The sequence below is a fragment of the Fukomys damarensis genome, unplaced genomic scaffold, assembly GCF_012274545.1.
Source record: "Fukomys damarensis isolate Sample0158 unplaced genomic scaffold, DMR_v1.0_HiC HiC_scaffold_5, whole genome shotgun sequence".
Classification (NCBI taxonomy): Eukaryota; Metazoa; Chordata; class Mammalia; order Rodentia; family Bathyergidae; genus Fukomys; species Fukomys damarensis.
In genome coordinates this window covers 5,821,172-5,843,320 of record NW_022900917.1, presented here as the reverse complement: position 1 = coordinate 5,843,320, position 22,149 = coordinate 5,821,172, and the positions used below count along the sequence as shown (strand labels likewise).

At 46.3% G+C, this 22,149-nt stretch overlaps 2 protein-coding genes across 3 annotated transcripts in view; one reads left to right on the top strand and one right to left on the bottom strand.

Moving 5' to 3' along the window:
* Nucleotides 1-7,274: 7,274 nt before the first annotated feature.
* LOC104859140 lies at nt 7,275-17,840 on the top strand. Its single transcript, XM_010619653.2, has 3 exons — nt 7,275-7,349; nt 7,549-7,653; nt 16,947-17,840. Exons 1-3 carry the CDS (start codon nt 7,275-7,277, stop codon nt 17,568-17,570), a joined length of 804 nt encoding a protein of 267 aa, XP_010617955.1. The 3' UTR covers nt 17,571-17,840.
* Nucleotides 17,841-19,822: 1,982 nt separating this feature from the next.
* The window catches only part of Enpp2 (ectonucleotide pyrophosphatase/phosphodiesterase 2), a 70,787-nt gene continuing 68,460 nt past the window's right edge, over nt 19,823-22,149 (bottom strand). For both annotated transcript variants that reach the window (XM_019206820.2, XM_010619510.3), the window contains one exon: nt 19,823-20,408. In XM_019206820.2, coding sequence (XP_019062365.1) covers nt 20,238-20,408 — 171 coding nt within the window. In that variant the 3' untranslated portion in view covers nt 19,823-20,237. The remainder of the gene's footprint in view (nt 20,409-22,149) is intronic.

The following is a 22,149-nucleotide window of genomic DNA, read 5'->3' as shown; positions in this document are numbered from 1 at the left end:
TCTCTTTCTTTCCAGGTCATTTTTTAAGCTGCTTTCTTAGATGCATTCAGTATTCAGTGCTCAGACAAAGGTTTCCCCCATACAGGAAGATTACCCAGACTTTCCACTTTTTCAATACTCTGGGTTGCAGGCATAGCACAGTTGCTGGGATAGGTAAAACATCAATCTATTCTTAGGGTTGTTGTGTGAAATATGCAGAACACACAACCTCTCTCTTAGCTTTCTGGTTCCAGGAAGAATCATTTAAAAATGTCTCTCAGACAAGGACCCCAGTTTGATCCCCGGTACCAAAGAAAAAAAAAAGTCTCTCAGGTATAGGTAAGGAAAGTGGTCACAAAGTGAAATAATTTGAGGGTGCTTATTAAAACCTTTCTGTCCTGGCATTGTCTGTTGTACCACAGACATCGCAGTGTCTGATGGGAAAGCGTGCAGAGATCCAGAAGCTTCAGATACCTCAATGGCGAACATTTCAACAGCTTCCGTTCCGATATTCAACATGAGAGCCTCTCAATAGACTGGGATGATCTTAAATTATCAAATATAGCACAGACTTTCAGAAAAGAGGTTAAGAAAGAACATGGACAGAAGACCTGGGTTCAGAGCCCAGGCCTGCTCTATCGGATGCTCCCAGCGGAGGATAGGGCTGTGCCTCAGGCTCTTCCTGACCAACAGCACTATGGTCACCCGCGGAGCACCTTTAAAGGACAGCTGTGACGGGTGCGGGAATCTGGACCAGCAGTGCCATTCTGCCACGCCAAGGTCTGATGGAGTGCTCTTTGTTGTCATGAGACCGGCGGACAGGTCATCGTTCGAACCTCAAGGATTTGCGCTCCAGTGAGCCCCTTGTTGATAGAGCTGTCTGTATACATCTTGAGGGGAGATCCGCGGTGCATGTACGATGGGGCACAGGCATCTGGGTCACTAAGGCCACCACTGTGTTGACGGTACAGAGCATCATAATTCAGGCCTTGCAGAGCAGAGCGATTGAATTTTGTACCTCTTTACGATGCCTCCCAAAATTCACAGTGCAGACACTACGCCTCTGCTGCAAAGGCTGAACTGTCATTCATTCAATGAGTACTTTTGACGTTTTTGCCAGTAAGACCTCATGAGTAAGTATAATAAGCACTGGATGGAAACGGGTAGACCAGGTTGATTCCCGGACCTCATAAAACATTTAATTATCCGTGCAATTTTGGACAAACAAGTTACCTTCTTGAAACCTACTCCTCAGCTGTAAAATCCAAAAAATGGAAAAAGCTGGCCATTGTGGACTGCAACCTAGGGTTACGAGGAAGTCCAATGGGAGAGTGCATGAGATATTGCCTTGCAAATTGGATTAAACACGGTATAAATGTGAGGGGTGACTTCATTCATTTTCAAACTTCAACTGGTGAATTTGGAGTTGGCAAGAACTCATTTGGAATAACATTTCTCTGAGGAGTTCAGGGTCTCTCGATCAGTTCCCAGAGGCTTTTAGAGAGAATCCAAGGCTTAACCTCCACAGCCACTCTCAGAATATGAAAAGCCTATTTAGCTGTCACCCTGCTCTTGGCGGACACTCAGGGAATGCCAGCAAAATGACTGAAACTGGAACAGAAACCCACTGAGTACACCCGGATCTCCCACCAAATGGTGCCCAGTGTAGAGGCACTGCTATTTTAACATTACCCCCACTGGAGATTATTTCTAATGAAACCAATCTGCCAAGGCGAAATGACAGCATGTGTCACAGAGAGGCGTAATTAGCTGGACCGGAAAAGTAAGTTCAAAAGTAAATATCCTGTCAATTAAAGATGAGCAAAAAGAGTCCAGAAAATATCAAGACTCCTGTGTCCCTGAAATCTGTGCTCTTTCCCTGAAACCAAAATCTAATCAAATCTTTAAGGTTTCAGAGTGTAATTAGAATAGAAATTCACAAATGTGCTTACTGAGTCAGATTCTCCTGAGGGACAAACTCGTGGCTGCAGGCTAGCAAACCTCAAGGGCAGAACGGCCTCTCAGGGGCTGGCATGACGTGCGCAGGATGTGGAGATAGCAAGGCAGCCTTTAAGTTCAGCCTCTGGATTGCCACTCACATCCTCCCTCTCCTCCCTGACTTCTTCAGCTAACTCTTCTCTCCCTTTCTCTCTTGCCGGACTCCAGCACTAAACTGTGCTTCTATTTTCTGGATCCCACGCAGGGCTCTGGGAATATAAAGACACAGAAGACATGAGCCTTGGCACAGAGCACCCTGATTTGATCCCCAGCCTCCTCCTTCCTTCGCTCACTCAGGGTCAGGCCGATCACCTCTGCTGTGATGCCCACCTGGTTCATTTAGGAAGGCACAGGTGTTCTTCCTGATGTACGGGACCCCTGAACACACACATGCCCATTCTGATGTTTATGTTTATATATAATAGGTTTACATCATGGTTCAAGTTCAGTGATCAAGTCTTTTCACCCTAATAACTCTCACGGTATCTGGCTCAAAATAGGTGCTAAACACATCTGGTGCATAAATAATGTCCCAATGCAGTCATTCCCCAGCCACTAAACACGTTCATTTCTACCCACTTGGTGGGTCTCCGCTCCAAGCCCCTTTTCTTTACATTTACTGCCCGACTTTGATCCTCCATTATCTTGTATTGTAGCTGTTCAAATAAATCTCTTATATTCTTTTAGGCATCTCAGATCTATTTCTGTTCCTATCAGAGTTACTTAAATATGTTATACCACCTTATTCTCTTCATCCCATATTCTTTCCTACTCATACAGTAAAAATCTCTTTAATTTACCTTCTTAGACCTATGTCTGCCCCCTCCAGCCAAGTTGCCCAGGAACCTAAATAATTCATGTACTTCTGCTCCCTTTGTGGCCTAGCCCATGTGTTCCTCAAGCTTACAAGGCCTTCCTAACCATGTCTGCTGGTTGGAATTCTACCTATCTACAATGTCCTACCTTAAAGGTATTACAAAATTCTCAAAAGCATGGGCTAATAAGAACCTCGTCTTTCAAGTATGCTAAAGTAACTTGTCACAATCAAATGTAAAAGCAGAGCTAGAACAAAGATCTAAGGCTCCGCAATCTAGATCTACTTCCTCCCTCCATTCCTAATGCCTCATTTGTAACAGGGCGGCTTCCTAACTGATGGAGCATGTTGAACACTTTTGAGAGTTAAAGTTGGTGCTAGCAGTAATTTTATTTCAGTAAGCGTATTTTAGGACAAGTGTCCATCAGGACATGGTCAAAGTCTCAGTGACTTTCTCATGCTGCCACAATGCAAAACACACACAACTTAAAGGAGGAGAGGTTTATCTGGGCTCACAGTTTTCAGTCCATAATCAGCTGGCTACAAGGCCAAAATGTCATGTGGGAAGGGCCTACTGCAAAGGAGAGCTGCTCATATCAGGGCTGCCAGGAAGCAGAGAGAAAAGGAAGGAGCCAAGGAGGGAGATAAATGCTTCCGGGTCATGCCTTCAATGACTTGTCTCTTCCAGGTCACTGCCCCAGTGACCCACCTCTTCTGGCCGGGCCTCACCTCCTAATATCCCAGACAGCTATACCTCCCTCACCACCACCATGATCCAGTCACCTTCCAAAAGCCTTGCTTCTGAGCGCCTGAGAGTTTTGGGGGTCATCCTTGATCTGAACTATCACAGTCATCCTACCTAAAATGCAATCTCCCTAAAACTATGGTAAAATTATATGAATCTTGTTTAATAACTGGCTCTGTGTCATCTAGGTCTTTCTCTTAATAGCAGCCCATAAAATAATGAAGGTGGTTGGAGACATTACCAGTTGTTTTGTACTCTGTTTCTCTGTTTTACAATAAGAAACATACAGGCGTACACACAGCACTGTGATGATGGTGCCTTTCCCCAGGAACCACAGAAGCTACTGTAATGTCAGGTATCGCCTGGGCTCTGCTGCTAGATACACAGGTTTTAGCCATACGGCTCCATCATATATTTTCTAAGCTTCCAGCTCTTCCTCTAGAAAGTGAGGGAAACAGGGCTTATATAATAGACTTTTGATTCATTCCCTCAACAAATATTTGTTGCGTGCTTACCAAGTGTGAGATGTTCATACCGGACACTGGAGATATAATGCTGAGAAAAATCACGATTCTGTATCGCAGTCTGGTCAGGAACACGGCTGTTAACCCTGAATGTATGTTCTGTCCCAAAGCAGGAGGTAATGATCGTCTATGATCATATAACAAAAGAACCTCTTCAGATTGAGTCGTGACATGCTACCTCGAGAATTTAAAAGTAAGAAAGCAAAAAAAGGAAAGAAAATTTGCTCTGGGAACAAGGAAGGGCCCTGCGTCCATGTGGAACTTGGCCCTAATCAAGAAACACAAGAAAGGCCAGTGTGACAGGAGAAGGATATAAGATGAAAGAGAAATGACTACTAATGCGGTTGGACAGGGAATGGGGACCAATAAGAAATGACTCTGTGGGCCCTATTGAGGGTCTTTTGGTTTTTGCACAGAGCAATAGTTTTAAAGACTTTTAAGTAGATAGTTGATTGGGGTGAAGGTGAAGCAGAATTCTGACACTTACAATCTGATTTACGTTGGGAAAAGTTACTTTTGTTGGAGAATGAAGGGTGGATGAAGAACGATCAGAACAGATTCCAGAAGACCAGATAGGAATCTCTTCCAATGATTCAAGTGAGAAGGAAGAACAATTGGACCAGGGTGAAAGTGAGGAAGAAGGTAAATGGAGGTGGCAAAATTGATAGACTGAGTGATGTTAGAGAGAAAAGAAGATAATGACAAATACAGCTGCTAAATTTCTACTTGATGGTGATGCTACCATATCTGTTGAAGAAAGGAACACTAGGAGAGAACGGGCTCAGCCTGAGGTTGCCCCAGATGTGCGTGTGTGGTACTGAGTAGGAGTCTGGATGTTCACGTGTGTGGCTCTGAGGTGAGAGCTGAACTAGAGAGAGAATTGGCCCTCATCCCTAACCAGATGACCATGACAACTGTGAACATGAGCGAGAGCCCTGAGAACAGAGAGAACAAAGGAAAGGAAGAGGTCCTGCCCACACCTGGAGCCACGTTAGTACTTAATGATGGGTTAAAGAAGTACGATCCTGCAAAGAGAAAGAAGCTTCCACTAAGCAGGAGGAGGGAGACTAAGAAAGAGGTGTCAGTCTACGGCCATACTGTCCTGAACACACCTGGTCTCGTCTGATCTCGGGAGAAGGTGGTAGACAAGGATGTCGAGAGAGCGCACACTGAAAAACCCCCATCTGGGTTTTGTGTCAAGGATGTCATTCCTGACCTTAGAGGGTTGGGACAGAAAGGAGATTAGGCAAAAGCTGGATGCAGGTGGAAGGAGAGCTGGGTAGGAGAACTAAGGCCCGGGTTGCCATGTACAAACCACATTCCACAGGGTCCTGCAACACTGACCACCCACAACCGAGGCTGGACTCCTGCCTCCTTCCTTTCCCTCACATCTACCAGCAGGATTCGCCAGGGAGGAGTGGAACACTCTTCACAGCCTCCTTCAAAGCTCCACCGCAGCCACCAGACCATAGAATCTGCACACACATCGTCACCCTTTGAAAGAAAAAACCCAGCCTGGACAGGAGAGCCGTAGATATTCTAGAAGATGCACCAGTGGCCATGAAGTCACAGTCATCACCCAAAATCCCTGCGTGGGACAAAAAAGGGAACCAGCCACAGTGCTGGTTCAACCTCTCTGTGTTGTCGCAGCAGCAACACCCTGGTGACATCTGCTACGTGTTTCACCTGTGATATGGCCTCATAGAAGTAAGTGCTACAGCAGGAACTATCTCCTTAGGCAGATGGCCTCATTCCCTTGCCCTTCCTGTCATACACGTTGGTCCCTCACTTGTGTTTCTGAGTGGGGAAGTCCACCAAGACCGCTGATCTCCTGCCACACATATTTGCTGGAATAACCAAGCCAACCAGGGCATCTCCTGACCTCCCTGACCCCCAGGGTTGTGAGGCAGAAGGTGAGAGTTGGCTCCTCAATGCCCACTTCCTGGGTGGAGGGACAGGACAGCTCTCCTAGGCCAGGACCAGCAACTCTCGGGCCCTCTGCTGAGATGAGATTTTACCTTAGTGCAAAGCCACTGCTGACTCCAAGGCACTGACTTCCTCTCCCTCTTCCAAAACCAACACTCCCCTGTCTGATGAGTCACTGGCTCCCTGACATTTGTAGAAGACACTTGAAATATTCCCAGAGGGAGTAAAATTATACAGTGATCAAACCACTGTCCGCCCCACAGCCATCCTCTGCCTCCCAGCCTTGCAAGCATAGCAGTCACGGCCCCTGGAGCAAAGGCCCTTTCTCATCGAACTCAGCCAAGAGGCCTGGTTCCTGGATTTTCAGAAAAGGTCGGAACCAGGTCCCCTCACCAGCAGAGCCTCACACAGAATAAGGACCCTGGGAGTTTTCTAGAACCAGGAAAACCCGGGAGGAGCAAGGTGGGGCCAGGTGCCGGACTCATTGCAGCTGTGGATCTGTTCCTGCAGCACTTGAAGGTGCCTGAGGCAGGGTTAGAGTCTGTGAAGGCTTTAACAGAGGAGCAGGGAACTGGGAGGAGATAGCGAGGAGGCCACAGGGACTACGGTAAATGGACGGGTTTGTGACCAGGCAGGACCCAGAATTAACAGACGTGATTGTGGGGCACAAAGTCAGAAGTTGAAGCAAGCATGTTGAACTAGAACAGAGGACAATAACAAAAACAGGAGAGGTGTTGAGTACTCGGACAGGTCTTCCGAGTCTGGGTTGATTGGGGTACTTTCACCTGGAGCTGCTGAGTGCGTCAGGTCTTCTTCTGTGAGTGTCCAGACCTAGCAGAAGTGACTGAAGCAGAGAGACATTGGTTGCGCTGTGCGGGAAAGGCGTGGTGAGGGCACCCTCTGTAGAAGCAGGCGTAACGGTGCTGGACAGCCAATAACTCTACTTTTCACAGTATCTAAGGGTAGAAAGTGAGGCGGCACTGACGTGGGATCTCGCCTGACAGCCACAGCACGGCAGAGCCCTGGCTGGAACCCAAGCCCAAGTCCTGGGTCCCTGCTCCGAGGGGAGCTGTGTGGAGGACGGCAGGCAGAAAGGCTGGGATCATTTGACCGATTGGGCTCCACGGATGGGGGCGGTATCAGCTGATTCACAAAGACAGGCAGTTCTAATTTCAGGAAGTGAGCAAGATGTGGGGGCCCTTTGATTGCCATTTTGTCTTCATCTTGGCCTGGATTTTTCACCCAGGGTGAAGAGCTAGGTTCGTCTGTGTGATCGCTCATCGTGATGATGTCAGCTCGAAAGGTTTATGAAGGGAAGAGTGGGTCGGTGGACACAGTTCTGCTATCTGTGGAGGACTGGCAGGTGGGAGGGAGACCCACCCGGATGTGGGTGGCACCAACAAATAGTCCTGTAGCCTGGATAGAATTAAAAGGGAAAGAAGACGGAAGTCCGCCCCTTTGCTCCTTCGGAGGAGCTCCCCGTGTACCTTCGCCTCCAGCTCCCTCAGGCTTCCCACACAGACCCTTCAGCTTTCTGACGGGGACTCCCATGATCCTCTAAGGGGAACTCAAAGCCTTCAACTTCCGCATGGGTCTTCCAGCTCGTCTGCGTGCAGACGGCCCTGCGCCTTCTCCTGATGCCACAGGAGCCACTGTACGCTTACCTGGTAAGTCCTTTATTAGTCATATACATTTTATGTTAAGTCTGCTCCCCTAGTGGATCCTGATACAATCAGTCATTCAACTCTCATTCGATGTGCGGGGCATTATGTAAATTCTGTGAATATATTAAACAATATGAGCAAAACACGAAGGAGAAAGAGGTGATAAGAAACAGGAAGCTAGAGCTTTGGCAAAGGAGAAGACCAAGACGTGGAAGGAGGCAGAGGAAGGGAAGGGAAGTACAAAGAATGAATGGGTGTGATGCACAGGACGGATCCCCAGTAATGATCCTTTGGGTGACAAAGCCCTCACAAATGTAAGATAATGTAAACTTGGGGCTGAGGGACCAGCTCATGCTGCTTTGCCTAAAGCCTTCCCCTCTTTAGCACTGAAAAGTCCTCCAGTCTGGGGTGATGGAAGACACCTGGTCATTCTATAAAAGAATCAAACTCGAATAACTGCAGACACTTAAAGTGAACCAATGAAGTGGGTAAGCGTGAAAAAAAATAAAAGCACAAACGCAACCAAAGAAGGCAACTTCTCCTTGCCTGGAGCAGAAAAGGGAACGGTAAGACTGGGGGGGGCACTGCTTCAGAGACAACTTGCCCATCTCCTGAATAGCAAGTCCCAAACACTTCTTCATTTCGCTTTAAAGAGAACAAAGACTTGAGGGAATCCAGAGCGGCAGATACAAACTATGTCTCCCAGGCAAATCCAGCTGGTCACCTGTTTCCGCTCAGGCCAAAAAGCTAAAATTGCTACATGTTTATGGTTGAAAGAACACCAATTTTTCGTGTGTGTGTGTGTGTGTGTGTGTGTGTGTGGGTGTGTGTGTGACTGGAGATCAAACTCAGGGCCTTCCTCAGTTCTTTTTCTATTTCAACTCAGAGACTTGCTGAGTTGCCCAGGCTGGGCTTAAACTTGTGATCTTTCTGCCTCAGCCTCCCAGAGTGGTGGGATTACAGATGTGGACCGCCACACCCAGTTAGCAGTATTTCTTAATGGATGGAAATCGTATGAAACCCAAGCTTGTTCACAGGTAAAGTTTATTGGAACACAGCGATGCCTGTTCACTTACATATCATTTATAGTCGCTTCCCAATTTCAGAAGTAGGACTTAGGAGTTAGAGAACAGAGCCCTTTACACAGAATTTTTGCCAATCCCTGAAGGGAAAAGCAGCCAAATAGGCTCCTGCTGCTGGCTGACAGGAACAACAGCCTACAAATAATGGTTACATTAAAAATCTCTTAACATTTGAAGAAAGCTCAAAGATGTGGACTTTTCCATGAAATTCATTGAACTTCAAGTGTTGATGTCTAACTCAGTTCTCAAGGCACAGCAAAGCAGTGTATGGTCTGGGTCTGACCTGTGGGTCCCGGGCTCGCTGAGCCTAGCGTCAGAGAAACGTTCTTCGGTCACGCTGTCCCGGGATGCGGACCCTCTTCCTAACATTTATTTGAAGGTGCACTTCTTAGAGCTGAATCTTCATCCACTTCACACTTGTTCATAGTTGAACTGCTGCACCCACATCCTATTTCCAGTTTCTCCCCGTTTCTCAGCCGTCCATAGAAGCAGTTTTCCAACCGAGATAAAATGAAATCCGCCTTGAATTTGACCTCCTTCCTGCGACGGTTTGCGTGTATCCTCTGTCCTTCCCCAGACTTCTCCAAAGGGAAACCTCCGCTCACACCTCCAGTGTCGTCTTCCTTCTGTCTCCAGCCCACTGCGGTGTCGCTGGCCTGCGGATCAATTCTTTGCAGGTCCTTCTGGCGGTGTCCACGTCGTTGCAAAATCCAAAGGACCCTTCCAGTCCCCACCTGACTTCTCTCTGGCATTTGGTGTCACGGACCAACTCTTTCTGAGGGTGTCTGTACCCTTGAATTTAATAATTCTCCTTCGCTGATTCTGGTTCTCTCCCGGCCTCTCAGTCTGCTCCTTCCCTTCCCCACATCCTTGGCTCTATAAACCATTTAACAAACACTTATTGAACACCTCCATGCAGCAGGCATGGTGCCTTTTACCACAAGAAATAGGAAGGATATCCTTAAAAATAAATTCTGTAACCATCCCACTTGCTGACTTAGGTGATGCTTAATATAGCTTTATTGAGACGGCTCCAACCTCTCACCTGGCCTGACTAGAATCTGGTGGAGGGAGGGTGCCGGGAAGTGGACGCTGTGTGGAACTTGCACTCTGCCTCTGGTCACATCTGGGTGCCTTGAGTCTTCTCCTTCCCGAGCCCTAGGACCTGAGGTTCTACCTCCCCAAAACAAGCATGGAGCAGACCTGGACCAAACCACCTGTTTGAATCTCCAGACTCCTCTCCAGGAAAAGCACCCTCAGTCTGGGGCACCTTAAGCACCTTTTCTTTTCACCTCATGAGTAGGGTTAGGCTTCCCAAAGGCAGAAAATTTGCTTATTTCAAGTTATTTCTGATCCCCTCTCCTTTTCTGATGGAAAAAGATCAAAGTAAACGAAAAAGAGAGTCATGCCTTCTTTGGCGGGAAGTGGAGATAAAAACAAATGCAATGAAAATTTTGCCGGTTTATGTTTGAATGAAGTCTACCCTCATAGTTTTATGCCAATTTTGAGAAATGGGAATTATCATTATTTCATAGGACAAAATTTAGACAGAAAGTCACCCATGATCATTTAACTACAGATTTCTGTAGTTAAATCCCTGAGTCACTGCCTGCCTGTGTTTATTTCCTTGCCTCTGCCGTGAAGCGCTGATGCTCTCCCCTCCCTACAGTTTTCCAATGCTGTGTCCTTTCTGAGGTCAGTGTCGCCCGTCCGTGTCACTTACCTGGGAGGTGCATGGTGCTTTCCCCTTCGCTCGCTCCTCCTGCACCTGCCGCCTGCCCCTCTTCATCAGTCTGACCTGTTTGGGCTTCAAGTCCACCCATCCTGACTGATTCCCCCTGTGGCCTATTCTCCCTGTTACCCTGCCTTCTTCCACCCAGAAGTCTGGGCCAGTGGCCCCATTGTCTTCCAGCTGCCACTGTCCATCGGTGAGTCTCCTGTTTTCTGGCAGCACGTCCCTCCTTTCCATCCCCAGTGCTGCTGACTTGGTTGGACCTTTACCCTTGTGCTCAGTGATGGTAAGATCCTTTACCAGACCCGGAGTATGCTGTGCTTCGAAGGTTGGTGGTCCTTTCCGCAACATAACCCTGACCCACCAAGTCTCCAGCATTACCGTATTTAGGAGCAGCCCAGTGCCGTCGGAACGAAGCTTTAACTCTTTCAGCAAATCCCTCTGTTATTTGAACTCAGCTGTACCAGGCTGACTGATGGCCGACAGCCCCGTTCTCAACCCAACGTGACTATGCTATGTGAAAACAGTTTCCCCAGGGAAGGGTGGTGCGGGGTGAAGGGAGGACAGGGTATGGGGGAAAAACCAAGAACCAAGACACACCATGTAAAGGTACAAGATCCCACAAATGAATGTCACTGCATCGTTTGCTTTAAATGTAGCAATAAACTTAATAGGGGGGAAAAAAGATGCAGAAACAACTCCAAAAAAAAAAAAAAAAGGGACAAAGAAAGAAATAATGTCCAGCCCCTGTGTGTATTATTCCCTCTCCAAACGCCAGTTCTCGCAAGTGTTCGCCGCAGCTGGATTCTTTCATTTTCCCCAGGGACGAGATTTCCTGCTCCCTCAAGTAGCTCCCTGGCTCACACGCCCTTACTTCTCAGGCCTCTTCGGATCTACTGCTCCTCCCTGCGGGGTGGCTTGGCGAGGAGTACGGTGCATGTCTGGGAGTCAGAGTCATGCGCTATCTTTCTAACCCTGACTTTTGTAAACCTGAACAGTTAAATTTGCCTCAGTGACACCAAATGTTTTCACCTCTAAAACAAGAGTTAGTGTGAGCCTCAGAACTGCTGTGAGGAGAGAGGGAATCGTGTATTCAGGGTCGCTGGCCGTGACTCGGCGGATTGCTCTTGCTGGTTGGATCTCAGTTTCCACATCAAAGTGTAGTTATTCTTCCTTTCCATTCTCACTAAATGTATTTCACACAGCAAATGTATTTAATGTGTGTGTGTGTGTGTGTGTGTGTGTGTGTGTGTATTCGTGACTCGCTATGCAATGAGGGTTTTTAAACTTAAAACCATTTGTAGCATTGTATGTTTGCAGTGCCTATCTCAGTCTTACTCATGAAATTAAATGGGTTTTGTTTTGTTTTGTTTTGTACCGGGGCTCGAACTCAGGTCCTTGCGCTTGCAAGGCAGGCGGTGGAACCGCTGAGCTAAATCCCCAGCCTGAAATTAAATGTTAATTAGATTTAACACTAAATGAGTTCAAGTTTGCAAAGACTCATTCACTACCTGATGTGAAGGTGCAGAGCTCGGGGGAGCGGAGAACACAAAGATGAGTAAATCCCAGCCTTCAGAGATCCAGAGCACCACTTCCACTTCTGATAAAGCTGGAAGGAGAGGCCAGGGTTGCTCTGCCACCCGAAACAATGAAAAAGCCGAATAAAACCTCTGAAACAATGACACTCAGGACACTGGACATCAGGCAGCAAAGGGTGGTGATTCCTGAGAGGTCAGAAACCAGTAAGATGGCCCTGTGAGCACCCAGGATCACCACCAGAAGCAGTTATGTAGCCAGGGAGCAGGGACAGTTCAGGTGCAGTCTCTCATCTCCTAGGACTGGGGAGATGGAGTCTGGACTCCAGAGATGGCAAGATGGGGGCCTGCGCGGAGTCCCAGGGACAAGAGAGGCATGGAGGCATTCCAGAAGGCAGCAGCAGGCTCCCTCGGTGCTCAGGTGAGCACTCATCAGCAACAAGAAATCTGCCCAGACTGCCAGGGAAAGCATCACCTAAGAATCACAAGGACGGTGCCTGGGACACCCAGGATCTAGAATGTGGCCGGTTCCCAACAGACAGGATGCAAAACTCCCCAGATGCCATCTTCATTTAGAGCATTCAGAGGCCAGAAGAACAGGCTGCATGCAGCTCTAGCCTCGGGGAAAGCAGCTATCTTCACACAAAACAAAGTTTAAAAGCAAACACGAGGCTTTTTATTTCCTGAGAAATTTTTCCAAGAAAGCTTTTCCCTTCCAAAGAAGTAACTCATAGGGTAAAGCTCAAGAACTACATATGTTTGAGACAGGATCTGAGTATGCAGCCCAGGCTGGCCTCACACTGATGAAGGTCCTTCTCCCTCAGCCTTCCAAGTGCTGGGGGAACAGCTATGAGCAACCACACCCAGCTTGAAGGAATGCACAAATCCAGTATATAGAAAAGTTGAAAATTGCAATGTCTGACATATAATAAACAATTAACAGGTAAGGAGCCCATAACAAACAGAACAATAGTCAATTAAAACTGACCTAGACATGTTATAGATAATTAAGAGTTCATAAACTCAGATGTTAAAATTATTATTATAACTATATTCTGTATGTTCAGAAAGCTAAAAAAAAAGATAAAAGATGTTAAGTAAAGTCATGGAAGATATAAAAAGATTCCAGCTGAATTTTGATAGACAAAAATTATGAATTGTGAGATGAAAAGTACTACATGAAATTAAAATAAAAAGATGGGTGAACTTTAGAATAGCAATAGAAACAATCTGAAATGAAATTCACAAAGAAAAAATTCCAATATAAATTAACAGTGGAACCTAGGCCAAATATGAGCAGGGCGTGGTGGTGCATGCCTGTAATCCCAGCACTTGGGAGGCTGAGGCAGGAGGATCGGTGTGAGTTCAAGACCAGCCTGGGCTACATAGTGAGTTCAGGTCAGTATCAACTACATAGTGAGACCCTGTCTCAAAAAACAAAAACAAATAAAACCAACACTAAATATGTAGGTGAATATCTGAAGTCATCCAAATTAATATTTGGAGGAGCTAAGGAGCTTACATTTTCTCTTTGATGAAAACTATGAATTTGCACATCCCTGGGGCAAGAAACATGAAAAAAAAATAAATTGAGGCACATCAAAATGAAATTGCTTAAAACTTTGACCAAAATATGGTGGGAGATGTAGTTCAGTGGTGGACTACATGCCTAGTGTGTACAAGGGCCTAGGTTTGATGCCCAGCACTGCCAGGGGCTGATCAGACCCTCAGATAGCTGCAAGGGAGGAACAACAGGAAATAAGGAGAAACAGAAAGACCATTCAAGGTGTAAGGGGACTGAGAGGAGTCTGCTTCTAGTGGACAGACGCAGCAGTCTCAGCAGTTGAGCAACTTTTTTAGCAAGGGAGAAGTATGGGGGGAAGGGACTGTGTGTCATTCGTGGAACAACAACAATTGAAAATATATTTTGAAAAGTAGGAAACAGGTTAAACTTATACAAGAGGAGTGTGTGAAAAGGAAACGGGTTTTCTCTATTCCCTGATGCCTGTCCATGTCAATAAGGAGTAGCATCCTTTACGTTGTCTTCAATAGATGTTATCTTGCCATGACAGCACCGTGATTATGAACATTCTCCACACAGCCAAAAGCACACAGTGTGCTTTTCTGTTTCCCAAGGCAGGTTTTATTGGTCTTGGGACTGAGGGGTATAAGTCACACAATTTGGCCCCCAATAACTTTTTATATAGCCCGGTCCCCAATACAGCACCACAAACAAAGAAAAACTGACAAATGGAAAACCTGAGAAACAGCCAAGGGGAAAAGAACAAAGCTAATAACTACAGTTTCTACCAAGTGCACTGTAAACTGGTTATGGTGGTGCACACCTATAATCCCAGCACTAGGGAGGCTGAGACAGGACAATTGCCATGAGTTTGATGCCAGCCTGGACTATATAGCAAGACTGTCTCAAAAAAATCAAACCCATCAGGCACACTAAAAGGCAATGAAGCAATATATTGGAGTCACCAAAAGAAGTAATTGTCACCCTAGAATTCTTTATTCACTGAAAATATCTTCAAAAAGTAAGATACAGACAAGTCAGTCATACAAAAGCTGACTCGTGTAAATAGAGACATATTTGTTCATAGGTCAGGAGACCCAATATTACATGTATACATCCAATCAACTCCCAGGCAGTATCCTACTAGGCAGTTTCCACAAATTCACATGGAAATACAAAGAATCTAGCTAGACTGACTTACTGAAAAAAAAAGAACAAGATTGAAGGGCTAATGACACCTGATTTTTAAAATTAGTTTAAAATTATAGTCACGAAAATGTACTGTGTTGGTGTAAAAGTAGATAAATAGATGAAGAGATTGGAATGAGATTCTAGAAGTAAGTCTCTACCTGCACAGCTGATTTATGAAACCAAGAAAGTGGAAAAACAATACAGCAAATAAAGTGAATAGACTTTTAAAAAAATAGTGCTAGAATCCCAGCACTCGGGAGGGTGAGGCAGGAGGATCGCTGTGAGTTCACAACCAACCTGGGCTACATAGTGAGTTCCGGGTCAGTCTCAACTACATAGTGAGACCCTGTCTCAAAAAACAAACAAAAAAAATAGTGCTAGAAAACAATATTCTTGTGCCAAAAAAAAAAAAAACCTTGGATGCATACCTTGTACCACATACAAAATTAATATGAAGTGAGTCATAAACCTAAGGTTAAGCCTAAAATTTTAAAACTTTTAGAAGAAAAATGTTGTCATCTGAATTTAAGCAGAAATTTCTTAGATATTATAACAACTGTATAATTTATCAAAGAATAATTTAATAAATTAGACTTCATTAAAGTTTTTTGAAACTCAGATCTTCAAAAGAGACTGCAGAGAATGTAAAGGTAAGGCTCAAACTGGGAAAAAAAATTGTTGCAAATCTACACTAGAGAACTAGAATGTAAAATGTAAGAAAAACTTTTAAAAATCCTAAGGAAAAAAAATAACTCAATGTTTTAAATGACCAAAATATTTTAACAGACACATCCTAAATAAAATGTAAGAATAGCAAATAATCACATGAGAAGATGTCCAACATTGGTAGCACTAGGGAGTGCAAACTAAAACAGTAACACACCACTACTGGTCTATTGGAATAGCTAACACTAAGGCCACCATCCCAAGAGCTGCCTATGATAGGAAGAAGGTGCAGCCTCACACAGTACGTGGAGAAATGCGAAATACAACAATCACTTTTGGAAAGTAACTTCGACAGTTACTTTAAAAGTTAAAATATATCTTACCTGTCACGGAATCGAATAACTCCACACCTAGGTATTTACAAAGAAAGAGGAAAGCTCCTGTCCATACGGAGACTTGGGCATGCATGCTCCTAACAGGTTTTTGTTTTAAAAGCTAAAAAAACAAAAACTGAAAATAATCATTGGTCCACCAAGAGATGAATAAGCACATGTCGTGTATCTGCATAACCGAATATTACTCAATTAGAGTAAGGGGCTACGTGCACCACACTCGGTGCCCCTCAGGGTAACTGTGCCAAGGGAAACAAGTGGGAGAGGCAGTACAGGCTGAAGCACCCTGTGGGTCCCACCCTCTAGAACGTCTGACAAATGGTCAGGGGGGGGAGTGGAGGGCTGGGGACGGGGGAGGTGCAGGGAGGGCCGACGTGAGTAGGGACGAAAGAGGTTACAAGCAGGCAGGGCAAAATAGGTGTCTGGGTGTGGGGTGTGTTTCACTAGCTTGGTGGTAGGGATTGTTTCATGGGTGTATTCCGTGTGCGTGTGTGTGTGTGTGTGTGTGTGTGTGTGTGTTTTAAATCACAAATGTATGATTCTTCTAGCCTATAAGTCTCTAAAATCCTGTGAATTTACATGTGTTATAAATATGCATAAATATGTTCTTACTTTCGTTTGTGTCTTGGTTACTTTTCTCATTGCTAAGACACAATACCAACACCCACAAGTTAAAGGAAGTGAATTTCTTGGCTCAGTTTTTAGAGGTTTCAGTCATCGTCAGCTGGCTCAGAGCCAGGGTTAAACGGTCAATAAGAAACAGCCCGTGGCAGGGCAGCAGGCAGCAACGCTGAAGCAACGGCCTTCCTTCCTCCTGTTTTATCGCATCCATGCTGCACGTTTTTGGGTTGTGCCACCCGGGCCGGGTGGGCTTCCCATCATCTACACCCAGGGCTATGCTAGCCCAATCGGTGGACTAATCCAGGACCGTACATGCTTAATTCCAGCACGTCACCACTGAAGAGCCCCACCTATGACTGCATGAGGCTTTTGGGGGACACCTAGACACAAGCCATAAAGCTTAAAACATAAAGCATTCCCAGGTAGACATGAGTGGATTTGAATTCTTGATAAAATACTGTGCTTGCTTTTATGTAGCAAGCTCCTTAAGTACACTTTCTGGGGAAAAAGCATATCTCACTGTATCCTATACGTATGTGCATTCCTTTGTGTCAGTTTCAGAAAAAGGAAGAGGAGATGAGGAGAGTAAAAGAAGAAGAGGAAGAGGAGGAAGGCTTACATTTTCTGCTCCTGCATCTCAGTCAGGACCGGCCATCTCTGTCAAGAGGACGTGAGCTTCCTAGGAACACAGCCCAAAGGCCCCACTGCCACCCCAGCCCGGACCTCCAGCAGCGCTCCTCGCCCCAGCTTCTGAACTGTGAGCTTTTCTCATCCCTGTCCCAAACAATCCTTTCAAAGCCATGGGAGAAATCCCACTGCCTCTCCCACTTCACAGCCACAAGGCAGCCTGGTCCTGACTCAGCAGAGAGACCGCATGGGAGACTTGAAGGAAGCAGGGTACAAACAGGGGCCATCTTGGCCTATCATCTCCCTAAAGCCACAGGAATCATGGGTGCCGGAAGTGGACGGCTGCAGCTCTTGGGCAGAATTTCACAAACACACTTAGCACCCAACCCTGCTTCTGTTCAGAGACTTCTCAAAAGCCAAGCCTCCCGTACACAGTGCAGCGTGTTTTACCCCTGGGGAGCCAGGCGGCAGTCTTCCTGGCCTATATCATACAATGAGCTCTTTCTGGAGAAGACTCTGACCGTGGCCACCGGAACTGGGCCACTGGGCTAGCGAGAGCGGCAGCTCACTCAGCGAAAGCATGCACAGACCTAGGTCGCAGTATGAAAATGGCCTTCTGCACCTCATTTTAACCGATTCCCTGTCCGTTCAGGGACTGTCATAATAGCCCCACAATTAAGGACGTGTTTACCAGCCAAGCCACTTACCTGAAATACTCAGTGGTTGCTGTTCTCTCCCTGTCTGAAGTTTATTTATGAGAAAGAAAGACTTGGCCTGAGGATAAAAATAAAGCAGCAGCACTCAACTGAATTTGCTGCTCTTCTCCCCAAAAGCCTCGGGTATAACCTATTTTGAGGAGTTCAGCCTGAGGTGATACAGAAATTTAGCTTTGCATGGAGCTCATTACTATTTTTAAAAACAGAATTAGCCCCTTCGCCTTGCAGCGCTACTGTTGGTCAGTTTGCTTGGTTTTGCTTTTTTGAGACAGGGTTTTGCTATATAGTTTAGGGTATCATTGAACTCACTGTGCAATCCAGGCTGGCCACAAACTCTCGGCGATCCCCCTGCCTCAGCCTCCCGAGTGCTGGGATGATAGGCGTGCATCACTGTGCTCAGCCAGAGTACTGGGCTCCTTACTCACATCCTATCCACCCTGCTTGAGACTTTTCAATGAGCTCCCATGGTACTTGGGATGGACTCCAAAGGCCGAAATAGTGTCAGCAGGACAAAGGAGGCTTGAGCTGGTCCCTACTGGCCTTGCCACTGTGTTTGGGACAACTGCTTGCCCTCAGATCCTCCCTAACCACTGATGGCCCTCAGTCCCTTTGCTGATGCTGGCTCCTTTCATGGCCAGTCTTGGCTGGGACGTCATCTGCACCCGCTTTCACTTCGCACCCACCCCTCCCACGCCATCTGTTAGACTCTGACAACACACATCTCACTAAACTTTAGAACATCTTAATAGCATCTTGTTCTCTCAAAGATGAGTAAGTGCTGAGACCAGGGCCCACATTTATTGTTTTTCACTGTTTTATCCCCAGTAGCAAATATACCTCCTGGCATGTAGTAGATGTTCAATGAACTACTGCAGAACATCGAGTCAATAATGGAGCACAACCCAATTTATTTCTATCTTACTTACACTCTACCTCAAACTCCAAAGCCCAATTCAAGCATTCCTCCTGCTTACATCCCCATTTTCCCCCTCCATCAAGCCTTTCTGTGCTTCCCACTCTCCGGTGTTTAGAAACAAACATAGAAAGTGCCCCAGACACGGCTGGAGCATAGTAGGTGCTTGGCGCCGAATTTCTTACCTATCTTTCTTTTACCACTTTTGTGATTTTCCCCATATTCCCAGTACCATCTTATTTTTGATATAGTGATTTTTTTTTACACGATGTTTTCCTTCTTAAATTGGTGTAATGCTAAAGGAAAATTTACAGAAAGCAAAGTAAAAAGTAATAAGGTGTGTTATGTACACGTACCAACTCCACACAGGAAATGTAAACTTTATACTGCAAACACATACTAATAGTTAAAAAAAAAAAAGACTATGACACTAATGGATTAGAGACAATACTAAAATGACAACTATAGTCTTTCGCCACAACAGAAGGATGGACATTTCTCCAACCATCATTACTATTTGAAGTGATAACTAAGTAATTCTACAACCACTGCCCAATAACATCAGATCCTTCAGTTGGATCGTACATTTATGACCCTTTTCACTTAGCATTTATCATTCTCTTGACTTCTGAACTACATGCCTGTGTTTACACCACAGCTCAGCTGTCTTAGCTCCTGTTCTGACTTCCAGGGTTCTGTGGTCGATATCTTGGGCAGAATGTATGAATGCAGTCTAAGTTGAGTCTAATACTTAGACTTTCAAACCAACATGATCAAAAGAGACAATTCTTCCAAAATATTTTCAAAAGTAGACAGGTTGGGAGAGGATTTCAGGAGTTTGGTTTTGTTGTTTTCTCTTTCTGCCCTTCTGGTTTCCCAAAGATACAAACCCAAACCACCTCCTCCAGGTCACCGCAGTTAAATATCAAGGAAACAACTGGAGAGAACCAATGAAACAAATGTGTTCCAGGGCCGGGGATTTAGCTCCGTGGTGCCACCACCTGCCTCACAAGCACAAGGTCCCGAGTTCGATCCCCAGTATACACACACACACACACACACACACACACACACACACACCTCCTCCGCCAGAAATGTGTCCCTTCTGTGCATGATTGTACCTGAACAAGCCCTTTAATTTCTAAGTGAAATAAAACTCAAACCCAAAAAAAAACTGAATGTGTGATTTATTATATTTAAGATTGGTCTATAAGGCTTAAATACATCTGTCATAGTTAACAGCAAATGAATGCGACTTTACAAAATCAGTATTTCGATACAGTACAGGACTCACTGTGGCAACTGTGCACTGGAAAATTAATATTTCCTCAATGCAACTATTCACTCTGCAGCACCAGTCAGAAGCTTCCACTACAAACTTGAGCTGCAGTATTTATTACAAGCTCTACCTGGAACACAGCAACCTAAAGCAAGCGCTAGAGAAAGACAGTGGAGTCATTCAGGGTAAATATGTCAGATTGGGTACAGGATTAAAATACTAAGTCTTTTTTAATGTCTTGGTTCAAATTAATAAATACACAATATAAAAATATACACCAGGTGATACGGCTGCACGGCGCGATCGGGACGCTAAATCTCGCTCTCATACGTGTGCAGGTAGGTCTTGAGGGCCAGGATTTCCGGGTAGCTGCGGCTGGTCTTGCGGAAGAAATCCAGGCCGGTGAGCTGTTCGACGTCGCGCACGCGAGCCGTGTGCATCTTCACGAGCTCTTCCACCCACCTCGACTCGTCCTCCGCGCTCTGCAACGGAAACCAGGCGAAGAGTCCGGCTTCGCGCAGGGACCTCCTGGGCCTGCACACACCGCGCCCGCCCGACGCTGCCCGCACGCCTGCCCTTGGGAATGCGCAGGGCCCATTTCACCAGCAAACAGGAGGGGGCGGATGAGGAGAACCGGAGACCGCGGGAGCCTCGGTCCTTTGTTTCTCTGGAGCCCGGATCGCTGCAATCTGCAATGCGCCCAGGGAAGAGGGAGAGCCTGTGCCTCCCGGGCCCCTCAGAAGCTCCCCGGGGTCAACCCGTTCTCCGCGAGACCACAGCGTATCGGCCTCTGAGCAGTGACCTCCGCTCGGCCGCTGGACTTGGCCGTGGGCGCCCAGGAGCCAGACTTGCTGGCGGGAGCCTTGCTCACCCTGACCTCTCAGGCCCGGGTTCTTCACGGATTTCAAGGTTAATAAGGTTTAGTGCAGCGGCACTTTGGGCAGGAGACAAAAGGAGAGGAAGAAAGAAGAGAAAAATAAGGTCCAGAAAACCCATGGAAGGAAATCTTTAGTGGGGAGTTATCTGTTTGCCCAGAATGGTCTCCATGGCACAGCTTGCAGGAGGAAGAAATGCAAACGTCCCACAGAAACAATTCGCTTCATGTCTAACTGGAGACTGAAAGGTAATTCCAGGGAAATTGTCCTTTGCATCTCAAAAATGCATCCTTTCATTTTAGAGAGGAGCTGGGAGGAAAAGAACAACACAGGAAAGCTCTGTGGGTCCGGAAGAGCCACCGTGCGCCATAGCAGAGACGGGTAGCTGGGCTTCCCAGGCCATTTCCTTCCCCGACTGCACTCTGGATTTGCTTTCTAGAAATCAGAGTGCACTGCGTGGCCCAGAGCTGAGGCTGTTGGCCCCAGCCCAACCCTCAGTCATGCGTGGCTTCAGCAAACCTACCCGCTGAAGCCCCAGGACCTGTGAAATCTTCTCAGAAAGCCACAGCCCACACAGACCTGGACAGGGTGTGCAGCAGTTTGGGACACGCTGAACACACCCCGTGTGGGTGCTGCTTCAAGAAGCGAGGCCTGGCCACCCAGGGCAGAGGTGGGAACCGGTAGAACCCAGCCCAACCACGATCTCTGCAAGTCCCAGGACAGACCTAAATAGAACCCTGCCATAAGGTACTGACCTGTCCTCAGTGTGACCATGTAATTAACCAAGTAGGAGGTCTCCAGATGGGACAGGAGACCTCAGAGCAGCACAGCAGGCAAGGGGTTGGGTTTGGGGAGAGTTTTCGCATTCAGCTCATTTGTTGGATTTTTTTTTCAATGGTCAGCCCATCCGAGCTTTCCTTTGTGAATGAATATGTGGTCAGCAATGAAAAGAATTTTCCTAATTTAAATCTCGGCAAGCTGGGATTGTAAGAATTCACAGGATGAAAATCTGCCTTTTCCTACATCTTTCTTTGGGAAGCAGTTTGCCAGTTTCACCAGAGGGGCATTTTCTTCTGGTTCTCAAATGCTAAAATACGATCTCTGATTTGTCCCTAGGAAATGCAGGCAGTGTACATGAGGGAAATCTGTTGTCAGGACTTTGGCTGTCCATCCACAGGAGGCACAGTCAGTGGAGACTGATGAAGATGAAAAACTAATAAAATCATAATAAACATTAGTGTGCAGCAAGGTAGGAAGGAAAAATTATAAAAATAGCCAGGTGTGGCGGTACACACCTATAATTTCAGCACTCTGGGAGGCTGAGGCAGGAGGATTGCAAGTTCAAGCC